This window comes from Microtus oregoni, unplaced genomic scaffold (assembly GCF_018167655.1).
Source record: "Microtus oregoni isolate MIOR12 unplaced genomic scaffold, Mior012 000107F_000, whole genome shotgun sequence".
NCBI classification, from domain to species: domain Eukaryota; kingdom Metazoa; phylum Chordata; class Mammalia; order Rodentia; family Cricetidae; genus Microtus; species Microtus oregoni.
The window spans coordinates 297,635-311,453 of NW_024544722.1; the positions used below are offsets into that span (position 1 = coordinate 297,635).

General features: G+C 36.4%; 1 protein-coding gene across 2 annotated transcripts in view; it reads right to left on the reverse strand.

The window, feature by feature from the left end:
* The window catches only part of LOC121443431, a 75,839-nt gene that overhangs the window by 34,437 nt on the left and 27,583 nt on the right, over window positions 1–13,819 (reverse strand). Inside the window, exons 4-5 of one of the 2 annotated variants that reach the window (XM_041645186.1) lie at window positions 11,101–11,214; window positions 4,343–4,352 (exon numbers count right to left, since the gene is read on the reverse strand). In XM_041645186.1, the coding sequence (XP_041501120.1) occupies window positions 4,343–4,352; window positions 11,101–11,214 (124 nt within the window). The remainder of the gene's footprint in view (window positions 1–4,342; window positions 4,353–11,100; window positions 11,215–13,819) is intronic. The other variant, XM_041645187.1, reaches the window with a different exon arrangement.

Sequence of the window (13,819 nt, forward strand, 5' to 3'; positions counted from 1 at the left end):
ATTAAAAACTACATCCTTGATCTCAGGTGATATTGCCAGTAAAGTGCTTGGATGATAAAGAAAAAAAACCTTGATTTTGTCCCAAAACCACACATGAAGCAAAACCTGACATGGTGACACACATGTCATCCTAGTCTGGGGAGGAAAAGGCAGGCTGACCTCTGAGGCTTGCTAGAAAATGAGAGAACTCATCTATACAAAACAAGGTATATAATGCATAAGGAAGACTAGCCAGCTATTGTCCTCTGAACGCTGCAGATACACATGTACACTCACTCATGCACACTTGCACATACCTGTACTAGCACACATGAATATCACAAACACACAAAATTTAGATTCCTCCTATTATAACCTTCAACACTTTTAAAATGTTTAAACCACATATTGGGTAAGACTGTTTTTCCTGCCTCAAAAATAAAAACTGTTTTCAGAACTCAGTAAAAACAATGTTGGAAATGAAGCCCTGAAATTCTCAAGGTCCCCTCCATACCACCTCAGCCTCTGAGTCAATATGAAGATGCTGATTTTGTTAATTAAGAGAAACAACCTGTATATATTGCACTGTCTTACACAAATCCTCAAAGCAGGTTTCTGAACCTTCTACTAAAAGCCTCTTGTTAGCCTGATTTCCTCCCACTAAGCCAACATTTTACTATCTGTTGAATTATTATTTAGTAATAGTGGGAGAAAGTTTTATGAATTTTAGAAAAATGTGATTTTGAAAATATTTACTAATGAGAAATATTTTTATACATTGAAACCACTTTACTTATTTACTTATATTATGTGTGCATCTCTGTGTGTGCGTGTGTGTACATCTCTCTGTGCGTGGGGGTGGTGGCGAAGGGTGTGTATGCCATGACACACAGCGGAGGTCAGAGGAAAACTTCGGAGGAGTCAGTTCTCTCCTTTAGTGTGGTTGTCAGGATTCAAATTCAAGTAGTCAGGCTTGACAAAAAGATGACTCAGTGGCAATCTCACCTTTGCTAAAACTACTTGAAAAGAATATTTACACAATTAAAGGTTCACTTTATCACAAACACTGTCTGTATCATTGGCAAAGGAAAACAAATTTTCACATAGGCTTTTCCTCAAACTTGAGAAAGGTAGATATGTGAAGGTTAACTACTGCCATCTACTGGTATAAGCAGAAACTTTCATCTACTGAATTTCAGAGGTGTTTCTATTTGTTTAAGGTGAAAATACACCTTATTTCCCGTTGAAGCCTGCACTTTTCTGAAGAGGAAACCGTGAGGGGGGTGGATTTCTGGGAGAAGGGAGCTGGAGGAGGCTTGGAGGAGTAGAGGGAGGGGAAACTGCAGTCAGTGTGTATTATATGAGAGAAGAATATATTTTAAATATTTTTTATTTTAAAAATTAAAAAGAATATAAAATAAGTTTGTAATGCAAAAACCACTTCATTGTTTTTTCTTTTAATTTTTAAGACTACAATTTAGTTACAGCACTTCTCTCTTCCCTTTCTTCCTTCCAAATCATCTTATATGCCGTTCTCTCTAATATTCACGCTCTCTCTTTTCACTAATTGTTATGGCACACATATATATCAACATATAGTAACAATTAGTGAAACCAAAAGGTTGACAAATACATCCTGCTACCCTGGAAGAGTATGTTCTTCGTTACTATGTTTGTTTAACTGCTAAAAAGTTTGTAGGTGATTTTCAAATTATGTAACTGAGGAGACATGGGTCCTCCCGAGTGGCTTTAGTTGTCTAGTATGAACACAGTATGTAAGACTAACCAGACTTAGCCTGGCAGTGGTGGCACACACCTTTAATCTAGCACTTGGGAGGCAGAGGCAGGTGGATCTATGAGTTTGAGGCCAGCCTGGTCTACAGAGAAAGTTCACGGATAGCCAGTGCTACACAGAGAAATCCTGTAATGAAAAACAAAACAAAACAAAACAAAAACTAACAACAAAAAAGACTGGCCAGACTTGGGGTATTCTAGCTTATAATGTTTGGGAAAAGCATTATATAATAGCAAATCATTTCCCAAGAGTCTTCAGAACTTCATGAATTATTGACAGACAGCATCTCTAACACATTATGTAAAGTACCTACTCAAATAATGAACATGGAGCTAGAGCTAGTGAACCAGTTGAATACCTAGGTGTCCCTGGGTTTTAGAGGCTCTCACTCCAGGATGGACAACTGCTTTGCTGTCTAACACACTGGCCTTTCCTTGGATGATATTAAGAATTTGATGTCCAAACACTCAGGGACACTGCCCCAAGTTTTCTTCAAGCTGAACTTTCGAAAACCACCTAAGACAAAAGTTTATGAGGGGCAGATACAAAGATTGGGTCAGCATATTAATCAGATAGATAAAAAGATCAACTTGTCAAGAAAGTTAATTAGTATCAGTCACTAAATACTGACAAACAATGTTCATATCTCACAGGCTATAAAACAGCAAAGCATATTCAAATTAAGGACTATTTGGAAGACTCTTTTACAGGTGTTTCTATCATTGTTGATTTCCAAATTTTCAGCCTTATTAATATATATGATCAAAATGCAGGCCATGTTTTGGTCATAGATTATCTGTGAGCAAAGACTGAAGGCAAAGAAGAATGTTTTTCACTAGATTAGTTATATGACTCCTTTATATAGTGCCATCATTCTTTTGGGGGGGCTTTTTTATATTATTTTTATTCATTTTACATACCAACCACAGTAAGGCCTACCTCACCCCCTCCTACTGCCCCTTCCACCCCACCAACCACCCTCATGCACTTCTTAGAAAGGGTAAGGCCTCCCTTGAGGAGTCAACAAAGGTTGGCGCATTAAGTTGAGGCAGGACCTAAAGACCAACTACTCTTACGTATAACCCCAGTAGCACAGACAATAAGAGCATCAATAAATAAACAGGACCTCCTGAAACTGAGAAGCTTCTATAAAGCAAAGAACACAGTCAATAAGACAAAAAGGCAGCCTAATGTACGGAAAAAATCTTCACCAACCCCATATGGAACAAAGGACTGAGCTCCAAAATATATGAAGAACTCAAGAAATTAGACATTAAAATTCTAAATAACCCATTTAAAATGTGGTGTACTGAACTAAACAGAGAATTCTCATCAGAAGAATTTCAAATAGCCAAAAGATACTTAAGAACATGTTCTTCGTCCTTAGCTATCAGGGAAATGCAATTCAAAACAACTTTGAGATACCATCTTACACCTGTCAGAATGGCTAAAGTCAAAAACACCAATGATAGCCTTTGCTGGAGAGGTTGTGGAGCAAGTGGAACACTCATCCATTGCTGGTGGGAATGCAAACTTGTGCAACCACTTTGGAAAGCAGTGTGGCAGTTCCTCAGAAAACTGTGAATCAACCCACCTCAGGATCCAGCAATTCCACTCTTGGGAATATATCCAAAAGATACTCAATCATACTACCAGAGCATTTGTTCAACTATGTTCATAACAGCATTATTTGTAATATCCAGGACCTGGAAACAACCCAGATGCCCCTCAACTGAAGAATGGATAAAGAAAGTGTGGCACATCTACACATTAGAGTACTACTCAGCAGTAAAAAATAATAACATCTTGACTTTTGCATGCAAATGGATGGAATTAGAAAACATCATCCTGAGTGAAGTAACCCAGATCCAAAAAACAAATATGGTATGTACTCACTCATAAGTAGATACTAGTCATATAAAAGGTCAATGAGCCTATAACTCAGGATCCTAGAGAAACTAAGTAAAAAAGTGAACCCAAAAAAAATCATATATAGACCCACCTGGAAATTGAAATCAGACAAAAATCTGGGAGTGAGGGGTGGAAGGTAGGGGGAAGAAGGGGGGTGGAGGAGAACTTGAGGGAATGGGATGGTCGAGATGGAGGAAGGACAGATATTAGAGCAAGGAAAGAGATATCTTGATTGAGGGAGCCATTATGGAGTTATCAAGAAACCTGGCTCTAGAAAAATTCCCAAGAATCCCCAGGGACAAACCCAGCTGAGGCCCTAAGCAATAGAGGAGAGAGTGTCTGAACTGACCTTACCCTGTAGTCAGACTGATTTCAAAAGAGTCATATACTTCTTATTCTTTGAATAGAGGCCTTGAAAGGGGAAGATTTTGTAAACATGAAAATATTTGGGTGATGTTTCACATCCCAATTTTGTACTCATTAACCATATTTCAATGACATTATTGAAAGTATGGGATTTAAATAATGTGTTGATGCTACAATAAAATGTTCACAATTAAGCTTTAAGCTTCTCCATGGATTTAATCTTATGAGATTACAAATGTAATCTGCCAGGTCCCACAGATGTGAGTCTATTCCACCTTGACTAAAGTTCACAGAGTTTGAGCTTATTCTTGCTCTCTCAAAGTTGTTGACAACAGGTGTGACTACAAATGAGATCGTGACTTACAGTGTGGTTGATTAGTATTTTGAGTATACAGGGGGATCCACTTCTCCTTCACCAAAGATCAGAGAATTCAAATCTATTCCTGTTCTTTCAAGAGGATTGGCAGGAGGTTCCTGGGAGTGATTGCCTGCAGTATACATGGTCTATTCCTTATATCATGTTAATGAAGTCTGTTGCCACCCCTTTCCCCTTTGTGGAAAATAAATGCAGGCAGATTCAGTATTCTCTGAATCTCCCTCCCAGTGCTATTATAGGTTTCGGTCTTTTATTTCTCTCAAATCCCTATTCCTTTTACTTAATAATTCTAATCCTCACCTCCCTTCTTTGGAACATGCAAGCTCTGTCGCAACTGACTCTTACATATGTCACTCCAGCATGTGGTTTATGACAGATGTCACCTCAACGTGGCTCCTTACTACAGCAATCAACAAAAAAAAAAATGTTTCTTTCTAATTAGATCACCATGATGCCTTTAAGCAATGTTCTGTCTTTTCTTGTGATTATAATACAGTAACAGATAAATGAGGACCTTAATTTATTCTAAGTCTCATATTTGAACCTCTTGTTATTAGTGCCTTGTATGTATTAATCAACACCATGAGTATTTTTAATCTATTAGTATCTCTCAGTTAAATTCCCAGTGATAGAAGATTTTTCTTAAATCCCTCTCTTTGGTGACAAAATCATCCACATAAACTGAAAATATTTGATGCTATATATGAATCAATTTAAAATGCATGGTGGTTAGTCATTTACTAATGAATTCATTTATGTACAGTTGAATTTGCTTGGTTTTAGGGGTTATAACAGGTAATGCTAAGAGACTTAAATACATTGTAATTACGAATAATCCTCTGCCTTGGCCTCTAACAAGAGGTAAATTCTTTCATTTTATCTTAAATACTATTCATTGATTAAACACATTTTTGAGACAAGTTCTTACTTTTGTAGCCCTGGCTGTCCTGTGACTTCCTTTGTAGACAAGATAGGCCTCAAACTTAAAGAGTAACATTTGCCTAAATGCTGGGATAAAAACCATGCATAACCATGTCTAGTAATACCTTAATTTAAATGAAGTTTTATCTTACAAAGGTTTGCCTTTAGCAGGTTTTGCATTTTACAATAGAATCCCAATATAATGTTCTTTTCGAAACCTACTTTGCCGTACTTCTAATTTTCTTTTGAATTAAATGTACTTGCTTATTTGTGTGGAGGGACATGCTATAGGAGTGTGTGGAAGTCAGAGGCCAACTTATTAGAGGCTTGGTTCTCTCATATCACCAAAAGATGGTGCTAGTGTCCTTAACTACCTTACCTGCTGAGTTCCTGGATTGTTGCTTTTATGGGGAAATTCTTGATAATCTTCAATGCACAAAGCCCAGCTTTGTACAAAATAGAAAGTTTTAAATAAAAATGGATATAAGGATAACACACTATTTGGCTAATTGTTGTTTTCTGCTATGGATATAAGCTTAAGACTGTAAGACAGTTTGCTTTTCACAAGAGCACAAGGTTGGTTTTGAAGTTTTAGACAATTTCACTAAGATTTTTCCAGCTTCCCTATTGACCTAAAAACCACAAGGGGAAAGATTTAAAGAATAATATTCTCTTTTCAATAAATGAGGTTCTTTAACATTGCTAGAATGCCTTTTTAGAGTAAAATAATGAAGCACTACTCCTTATTCCAACATTTGGGAGCCAGAGACAGGAGGATTGCCATAAACTTGAGGCCATTCAAGACTACACAGTGAGACTCTGTCTCAAGAAAGGGAGAAAGATTAAGAAGCTATCATGGCAAAGGGACCATTTTGCCTTGCTGATTTACATAATATATTTTCTTTAGAAATTAATTAGGTAAATGACAGAAGATAAAGTTTTAGTTACCTATATATCAATAAAATGATAGCTAATAACCTACTTGATGTCAAATATATGCAGAGATGTTGTACATTAAAAATGCAGTAGTGATCATGAGTTCATTAAATTTTTTATAGAACTGTTTATAATGGAGGGGGTTTACTTAACTTTCTGAAAAATGATAATAACTGCTAAGGAGAAAGTAAGTCATAATAATAGTGCCATATATATGTGTGAGTGTATGTGTGTGTGTGCGCACGGGCGCGGGGGGGCATATATTATAGAGAGTATCTTAATTATATATTTTATATATTATCTTATTTTGAATTTATTTAATTTATAAATATAACTAAATTGGCAACTGAGTATGTTTTGTGAATATCACTACCAAATTTGGAAAATCTAATTGTTAAAGTATTCTCTTTTGGGGGAGGACATTTCTCCTGATGTGCTGCTACTATTTTGTGGTTTAATTTTCCAGTTATATCAGTATTTGTTTTTTCATCATCAAAATATATTTATTTTTGAAACTCTAATAAGTGTGAAATGCCCCAATATAGCTACTGTGCACTTTCATATATGAAAATGATTCACCCGTGTTTATTCTGTAGCAAAGACTCCAGCAAGTAAGCTTATTTTAAAAAGCAAGTTATTTTTTTTAATTATTTATGATCAGAAGAAAAGTCAAAAATAACTAGCAAACTCAGTGGTGAATTTCTGTAGGACTAAATTATACAGCATACACACTTTTGCTGTCAAAAGTTTAGAATATATTGCTTTTTCTAAGTATATGCTCATGCTGCGATTAAAAGAACTTTGAAACCTATTTTGTGCTAAATGCAAAGGTGTGGGTGGGGTTAGGTGAAGAAGAGCTAAAAAGTACTAAATCTTACCACTACTTTTTAAAATCTAATTGTTAAGTCAATTAGAAAATGCTTAACATGTACAATTCAAGGATTAACTCACACTCTGTTGTTTGTTTATGTGTTCTCTAGCTGAATGAAGAAATTAGCAATGGAAAACCACACTTAATTGAGTGGAAACAATTTGACATTTAGCATCTGAAAAGCCAGAATTTATCAAAAGTGCTGTTTTAAACACACATTTAGAGTGTAGTGCATCTAGACATTTTTCTAAACAGCATAGGTCTATAAAAGTTTTCCAGTTCTTTGTTAAGTAACTAATTGATGTAGTCAGTTTCTATTTTACAAAGTCTCCAGACTGGAAAACAATTTTTAAAAGATGAATGTGCTAGATTGGGACATGATGGATCATCTATGGCTTCTCCAGTTAAGGAAATATTTACAACACTTAAGAATATAAATATTGCCGGGCGGTGGTGGCACACGCCTTTAATCCCAGCACTTGGGAGGCAGAGGCAGGCGGATCTTTGTGAGTTCGAGACCAGCCTGGTCTACAAGAGCTAGTTCCAGGACAGGCTCCAAAACCACAGAGAAACCCTGTCTCGAAAAACCAAAAAAAACAAAACAAAACAAAACAAAACAAAACAAAACAAAAAACAAAAAAAACAAACAAAAAAAAAACAAAAAGAATATAAATATTTAGATAGAAATAATAATAACAATAGCAAGCATTTGTCTACAGAAAAATCGAGAAAAGGAAAGGGAGAAGAGGATGTAATGAATACAGCCTAGCTGAAAAACATTTCATGGGCTCTTTCTCACAAGTTTTACCCATACTCAGTATACACGGCATTTTCTAAAAGATGAGACAGGAGTAGAGAAAATGAAAACACAGAGATTTGGAAAGTAGAGAGGTGACAGACATCACTGTGGGTGTAAAGACACTTAAGGTCATGCTCAACCTCCTTAGCGATCAGGGAAATGCAAATCAAAACAACTTTGAGATATCATCTTACACCTGTCAGAATGGCTAAAATCAAAAACACCAATGATAGCCTTTGCTGGAGAGGTTGTGGAGTAAGGGGTACACTCATCCATTGCTGGTGGGAATGCAAACTTGTGCAACCACTTTGGAAATCAGTGTGGCAGTTTCTCAGGAAATTCGGGATCAACCTACCCCTGGACCCAGCAATTCCACTCTTGGGCATATACCCAAGAGTTGCCCTATCATATGACAAAAGCATTTGTTCAACTATGTTCATAGCAGCATTATTTGTAATAGCCAGAACCTGGAAACAACCTAGATGCCCTTCAATGGAAGAATGGATGAAGAAAGTGTGGAATATATACACATTAGAATACTACTCTGAGGTAAAAAAATGACTCCTCGAATTCTGCATGCAAATGGATGGAAATAGAAAACACTATCCTGAGTGAGGTAACCCAGACCCAAAAAGATGAACATGGGATGTACTCACTCATAATTGGTTTCTAGCCATAAATAAGGGTCACGGAGTCTATAATTTGTGATCCTAAAGAAGCTAAATAAGAAGGTGAACCCAAAGAAAAACATATAGTTATCCTCCTGGCTATGGGAAGTAGACAAAATTGCCGGGCAAAAAATTGGGATCTTGGGGGTGGGGTGCGATGGGGGTAAGGGGAGATGAGGAGAGAAAAGTGAGAAGGGGAGGATGGGGGGAACTTGGGGAAACAGGATGATTGGGAATAAGGAAGGTTGGATAGAGGAGCAGGGAAGCACATATTTTAGTAAAGGGAGCCACCTTAGGGTTGGCAAGAGACTTGAACCTAGAGAGCCTCCCAAGTGCCCAAAGCGATGTCCCCAGTTAGTTCCTTGGGCAGCTGAGGATAGGGAACCTGAAATGACCCTATCCTATAGCAATACTGACGAATATCTTGCATATCACCATAGAATCTTCATCTGGAAATGGATGGAGATAGAGACAGAGACCCACACTGGAGCACTGGACTGAGCTCCCAAGGTCCCAATGAGGAGCAGAAGGAGGGAGAACATGAGCAAGAAACTCAGGACCACGAGGGGTGCACCCACCCACTGAGACAGTGGGGCTGATCTATTGGGAGCTCACCAAGGCCAGCTGGACTGTGAATGAAAAAGCATGGGATAAAACTGGACTCTCTGAGCAGGGCGAACAATGAGGTCTGATGAGAAGCCAAGGACAATGGCACGGGGTTTTGAACCTACTTAATGTGCTGGCTTTGTGGTAGCCGAGCCAGTTTGGATGTTCACCTTCCTAGATATGGACGGAGGGGGGAGGACCTAGGACTTACCACAGGGCAGGGAACCCTGACTGCTCTTTGGACTGGAGAGGGAGGGGGAGAGGAGTGGGGGGAGGGCTAGAAGGGTGGGAGGAGGGGGAGGGAAACGGAAGGCTGGGAGGAGGCGGAAACTTGTTGTTTCAATAAATTTTTTTTTTAAAAAGCCAATCTAATCAACAACAAGAGAAATCAAAGCAGTGCTTATCTGCTTTGAGGACGGTGGGTCAACTATAATGGACTTTGGGAGAACGTTTCAGTGTGATGGAAATGTTTATTATGTTGAGGTAGCAACCACAGGATTGTATTTATTAAACTCACTGAACTTTGAAAAAAAAGAATAAATGAACTGCTAGAAATGGAAAAGTGCATTCTGTATGCTAGATTTTCTAATTCATAGTTTCTTTCTACAAAACAAACGCTCACTTCAAGAGAAAAACAGTCAGCTACAATCTATTTGGTAGTTTTAGGGAACACCATTTTGGATATATGAACAATATTTACATTAGGATATTCATCCAGAGTAGTTTAATATTTTTTGACAGATGGTTTGGAACAAATCTTTAATGCTGCTATTTTTAAAGGTAAAATATATAATATATTTGATTTTAGGTAGAAAATAACTTGCCACAAATCTTTCAATCAATAAATGTTTACATTAACCTTTAATATTTTGATGTTTAACTGGCCTTGATATTAAGATGGTACCTATTTAGCCACATCTATAGAAGTATACTTAGTTTCATGTTATTTATTTTCAGAAAAGTACAGTTCTTACTTTTAATGTTTGCTACTTGCATTTTAGAAGACAAAAAAACAACAAAAAGATTTTGTGGCTCTCTTAGCTAGGTTTTTTTTTTTTTTTAAACTGCTGTGAAGAGACACCAGGACCACAGCAACTCTTACAAAGAAAACATGTAATTGAGGTGATGGCTTACAGTTTCAGAGGTTCAGTCCAATATTATCATGATGGTGTTGACTATTTTGGCCAGAAGGCAGCAGCAAGTTGAGTGTCACAGTGAGTCAAGCTTGAGAAAAGATACCTCAAAGCCTGCCCCACAGTGAGGCACTTTCTTCAATAAGACCATGCCTATTCCGACAAGGTCACATCTCTCAATAGCGCCACTCCTTTGGGGGGCATTTTCTTTCAAACCACAACAGTGGCACTTTATGGTTTGTTTGAACAACAACATTTCTGATGCCTCTTATACTTGTGGTCTAATGTGACAGCAAGGTCCCTTTTATTTTCTTATTCAGAGCTACTCCTAAAATACATTGATTCTCCAAGATCTACACATGACTTTTTTTAAATGATCGGTCCAATTGGAAATATATTGCTAGATATAAGATTTATTATCTAGAGCAAATTTCTTTTTACTCATATCTTCCTTGAACTCCTCTGGCAACTTTTGTTTACTTTTTGTTTTGTGTTTTAGTTTTCTCCAAGCCTGTCTTTGCTATCTGTTTTATCTTGATTTTACCTGTAAGGAAATAATGGCAAGAAGAGGTAGAGAGCATTGCCAGTGTCACTGCTGCAGGCCTAGGTGGTAACAAACCCATCATAATTTTGAAATTATATCTTTTAATGACATTTACTTTTAACACTTATAGGCTCTACTTTTGTTCTCTATGGCATTTCTGTCTTTGATGTCTTCTGAAAACTTAGTTTCTTTGACCAATGCGATTCAGTGTTTACCTCGCCTTGATTAGACTGAGGAAGATTCCTGTCAGTATCAAAACCATATGCAGAATTATGGCAAGGTCGAAGTTCTGGCATATTTCTCTTTTCTCTGGCACATAAAAACAAAAACACAATTCAATTATGCATGACTGGTTATACAAATGTCTTAATAAATGTTTTTATAATACACAATGAATATTCACATTTTAAGACTGTACTCAAGAAAAAGAATTGATAAAACATACAATCTATCAAATTTCATTCATGATTAACGTGCCTTACTTTATCTGATTTTATACAACATTTCATTGTAAAAACTTTCAAGCATAGAGCTGTAAAAAGGAATTTCAGCAAATATCCATATATCTCCCACATTGATTCAACCACTACCATTTTATTGCATATATTAATATATACATATTTATATATCATTTTCCTATCCAACCATTAATCTACATTACTTACTATGCAATTGAAAGTAAATTTTAGAAAGCAGTATATTACACAAAGAATTTCATTGTCTCATTAATGTTATATAAAGCCTGCTAGTTAGGTGTTTTAAATTCAATTTAAAATAAGTAACTTTGGCTAAGGCAATTTAGGGAAACTCTCCTAGACTACCTACTTAGTGATTTGTGGGTAAGAGGTGTGAACCTTACTTAAGCTCAATAATCTTAACATTCTCCACTAAGCTAAATGATTTTATAGAGTAGATTCAGAATTATCTCATCAATTCCCAATCCAGATAATAAAAGAGCTATAAAAAGAAACTCAAAACTAAAATCACATTAAGTGAAAGAAAATAGAGTAGCTTAAGTATATAGAAAGCCCAGAAATGAGTTCAAACCCTATGAAGGCTACTACTATCTTGTTAGAATAAAGCGTCAGGTTTATCTATCATTATCAATAATAATCATTAATTATTTCATTAAAATCTTAGACTAGTGAAGAAGTAAGACATATATTCTTCTTTGTGTAAGTGAAAAAACAGTGAATTTTGGTTTACTCAAAGTCACAGAGTCAATAGAAGAAAGAGAGTTGGAATATATGTCCATTGATCAAGACCTTTGGAATAAAGGACTAAAGTTAAGTACTCAATGGTTAAAATCGCTGACTGCTCTTCAAAAGGACCCAAATTCAGTTTCCTGCACTCACATTTGGCAGTTCACAACTGTCTATATCTTTAGCTTCATGGTATCAAGATGCCTTCTTCTAGTGTCTATGGGCATCTACTCTCACATTGCATAAACAGACACACATACACATAAATAAAGATGATAAATCTAACAGAACATAATGATGGAGGAGGGTCATGGTCATTTGTCTATCTGTTGCTTTCATTGGTTAATTAATAAACAAACTGCTTGGCCTTTGATAGGACAGAAAATTAGGTAGGCGGAGTAGACAGAACAGAATGCTGGGAAGAAGGGAAGTGAGGCAGATGCTATATCTCTCCTCTCCAAGATGGATGCAGGTTAAGATTCCTCCTGGTAAGCCACCACCTCGTGGTGCTACACTCATTACTAGAAATGGGTTAATCAAGATGTGAGAGTTAGCCAGTGAGAGGCTAGAGCTAATGGGCCAAGCAGTGTTTAAAAGAATACAGTTTCCATGTAATTATTTTGGGTAAAGCTAGCCGTGTGGGAGCTGGGCCGTGGGAAACGGCCCGCAGCTCCTCACAACAAATAAAGATGATAAATCTAACAGAACATTGGGATAGGAAAATTACAGAGACTATTTTTAAAGTGACCTACATAAATATTACTTATGGTGATTCTTTAGTGTCTTAAAGGGTTTAAAGATTATATCAATTGAAAATATAAAATTCTTCATATTAAGTTGAATTTGCAACACTAATGTTGATAACCATGTGAACACACTCACACATGCACCATATAGCACCTAAAAATATGAAATAATGGAGTAAAGATTCAAAATTTAAAATGATAAAATAATTGGTGAGTTTAATATTACTCTTTCAACAGACAAATACCTATGATAGTTCAAATCACTGATTTTGTTACAAATTGAAAACCAGTCCTTATCAATATGAGGCAAACAGTACCAGTTAGTTCTCATTAAAAAATAATATTTAAAGAATCCTTGTAATGCTTGGAAGATAACATTATCATGCCACAGAGGAATGAAAAAGTAAAGTAGATGGAATTTTAATTGATAGAAAATTGATAAGATTATACATTGATATTTCAACTTCATAGTTCTAGTTCAGAAGTTGAAAACTCGAAATGATAGAGCTTGTTTTATGTAAAGAAATAAAGGTTATGCATAAAGGCATACCAGCTTTAACACTGTTTTAGTTAATCAGATTTCATTAGCACAGCGTGGAATTATGCCCAATAACCAGACTCTGGACCACAAACTTGGCCAAGTTAATTGATCTTTCTATGCCTTGGTAGTCTCATCAGTATTTTATAGGGTTGTTAATAGGACTAAAATGAATTCATAGGCGTGCAACATTTGTAACTCATCTTGCCATGCATAATAAACAGAAAATACCTGATTGCTGCTTTTAGTCTTATCCTCACCATCTGTGAAGTGAGTAGGTCTGATTATAAACATCGCTATTTTGTAGATGACGAAATTAAAGCCCAAGGAGGTGCAATTAGTTAAATAAGACAGAGTCTCATCGAAGTCAAGGCTATTAGATTCATCTTTTGGTGTCTTGAATGTTGTTACTGGCATAAGGGAGTTGG